The sequence below is a fragment of the Propithecus coquereli genome, unplaced genomic scaffold, assembly GCF_000956105.1.
Source record: "Propithecus coquereli isolate 6110/MARCELLA unplaced genomic scaffold, Pcoq_1.0 Scaffold560, whole genome shotgun sequence".
NCBI lineage: Eukaryota > Metazoa > Chordata > Mammalia > Primates > Indriidae > Propithecus > Propithecus coquereli.
The window spans coordinates 255,452-257,033 of NW_012151508.1; the positions used below are offsets into that span (position 1 = coordinate 255,452).

Genomic DNA, 1,582 nt, shown 5'->3' on the forward strand with positions numbered 1-1,582 from the left:
ATTACTTCTACAGGGTGGAGTGGGTGAAGGGGTAACCTCAGGACTCAGGAAAGCTCTCTTTGGTAAAAAACAAACAAACAAAAAAACACCACTAAAAGGTAAGATTCATGAAGGATAACTGGTTTCCTTTAGGAAGTAAAGACTGAATTCCTCAATCACTTGTTTTCTTGTTTTTTAATAGTTTGGTTTGATTTGGTGTGGAGTTTTTGAGTCTTATCTAGTTTGGAGAACAATTGCTGTGAGAATCTATTTGGACTGGACATATTAAAATGAGTCTTTCTAAAAATCGTGTGACTAGAAATGAGTTGGAATGCAGTTATTCAAATGTAGCTTCTGTTGGAAAACTGCTTATGATCTTTTTAAAAAAAGATCTAGAATTTTAATTTGGAAAGACATTTGAACTAATATGGCTATGCTTTTCATCCACGGTTCATAAAATTAGGTATGCATTGAGAAATACTCTGTTATTTACAACCATCTTTGGTAGGCGCTTAGTCACCTTTGAATTATATTCTTCCTTCATTGCCTTTGTTCTTTTAATCTCTTATTTTACTAAAATGAATTTTTAAATTAAATACGGAAAATCAGAATCATATTACATAGATTATTACTCAAAGTAGAGTTTTCATTTTATCACAGTTTCAAGTGACTTGTCTAACATCTTCAGGTCTGTAAGAAAAAATATGGAGAGAAGTAATGATTGATTTATATACCAATTAATGTACAGTTAAATAAATCCAAATCCAGAGTTTTCAATAAAATACCTTAATTTCCCATAAGTATTAAAACATTTTTGTATAGAAAAATTCAGAATACAGAAAAACATAAATGTTAAATGATTTTCCTTTTAGTCAAATGGGGGTCAGTGTGGATTGAAAACTCGAAATGAACGAACAAGGTGCACTCTCCAAACAAGAACATGTTACATCGTGTTGGTGATACTCTGTTACTGTCTAACCATCAAGAGTATCCAGGAAAACATACTTTGCCAATAACATGCCACCTATTTGCATTTTAAATAAATGCAGAAAAAGTATAACAGACATTGTAGTTTATTGGGGAGGCTGATAAAATGCCAGCTCTATCAGGATGCAGAACAGTTTTTAACATTTCAGGATAATGGACTCTCCTCCCCAACAGAAGCACAATTTTAGGTCTTTGCAGAATCCCCTGAAATCCACTCTGCCCTCACATGACCAACCAACAGACTGATCCAAACAGATTTAAACGTACTTTCTTTGGTCCTTCTTTTCATTTAAAAGGCATTTTCAGCTTTTTTTTTTTAATTTTCATCTTTTAAATAAACTTTTAGATATCTGACTTTCTCTCATGCTGCCTTTAATGGCTGTATGTGCATCAGAAAAACGAAGTTTTGACAATGACTTAACCATTTAATTGATGGCTAATAATTAATTATGTTATGATCTAATTTGAAACAGCCAGCTGGAGCCTGGGCAGTTCATCCTCATTCTGGTAGTTGCTGGACCGCTACGCCGTGCCTTGCCCTGTGCTAAGCTCTGAGGCCTGGTGCACGGCAGAGGCCAGGTCTACGTGGTCCCTGCCCTCAATCCCTTAGCTTTGG

The 1,582-nt window shown here is 34.8% G+C and overlaps 1 protein-coding gene across 1 annotated transcript in view; it reads right to left on the reverse strand.

Moving 5' to 3' along the window:
• Positions 1 to 295: 295 nt before the first annotated feature.
• HSBP1L1 (heat shock factor binding protein 1-like 1) overlaps positions 296 to 1,582 on the reverse strand; it is a 30,614-nt gene continuing 29,327 nt past the window's right edge. Inside the window, exon 4 of the mRNA XM_012657816.1 lies at positions 296 to 669. Coding sequence (XP_012513270.1) covers positions 664 to 669 — 6 coding nt within the window. The 3' untranslated portion in view covers positions 296 to 663. The remainder of the gene's footprint in view (positions 670 to 1,582) is intronic.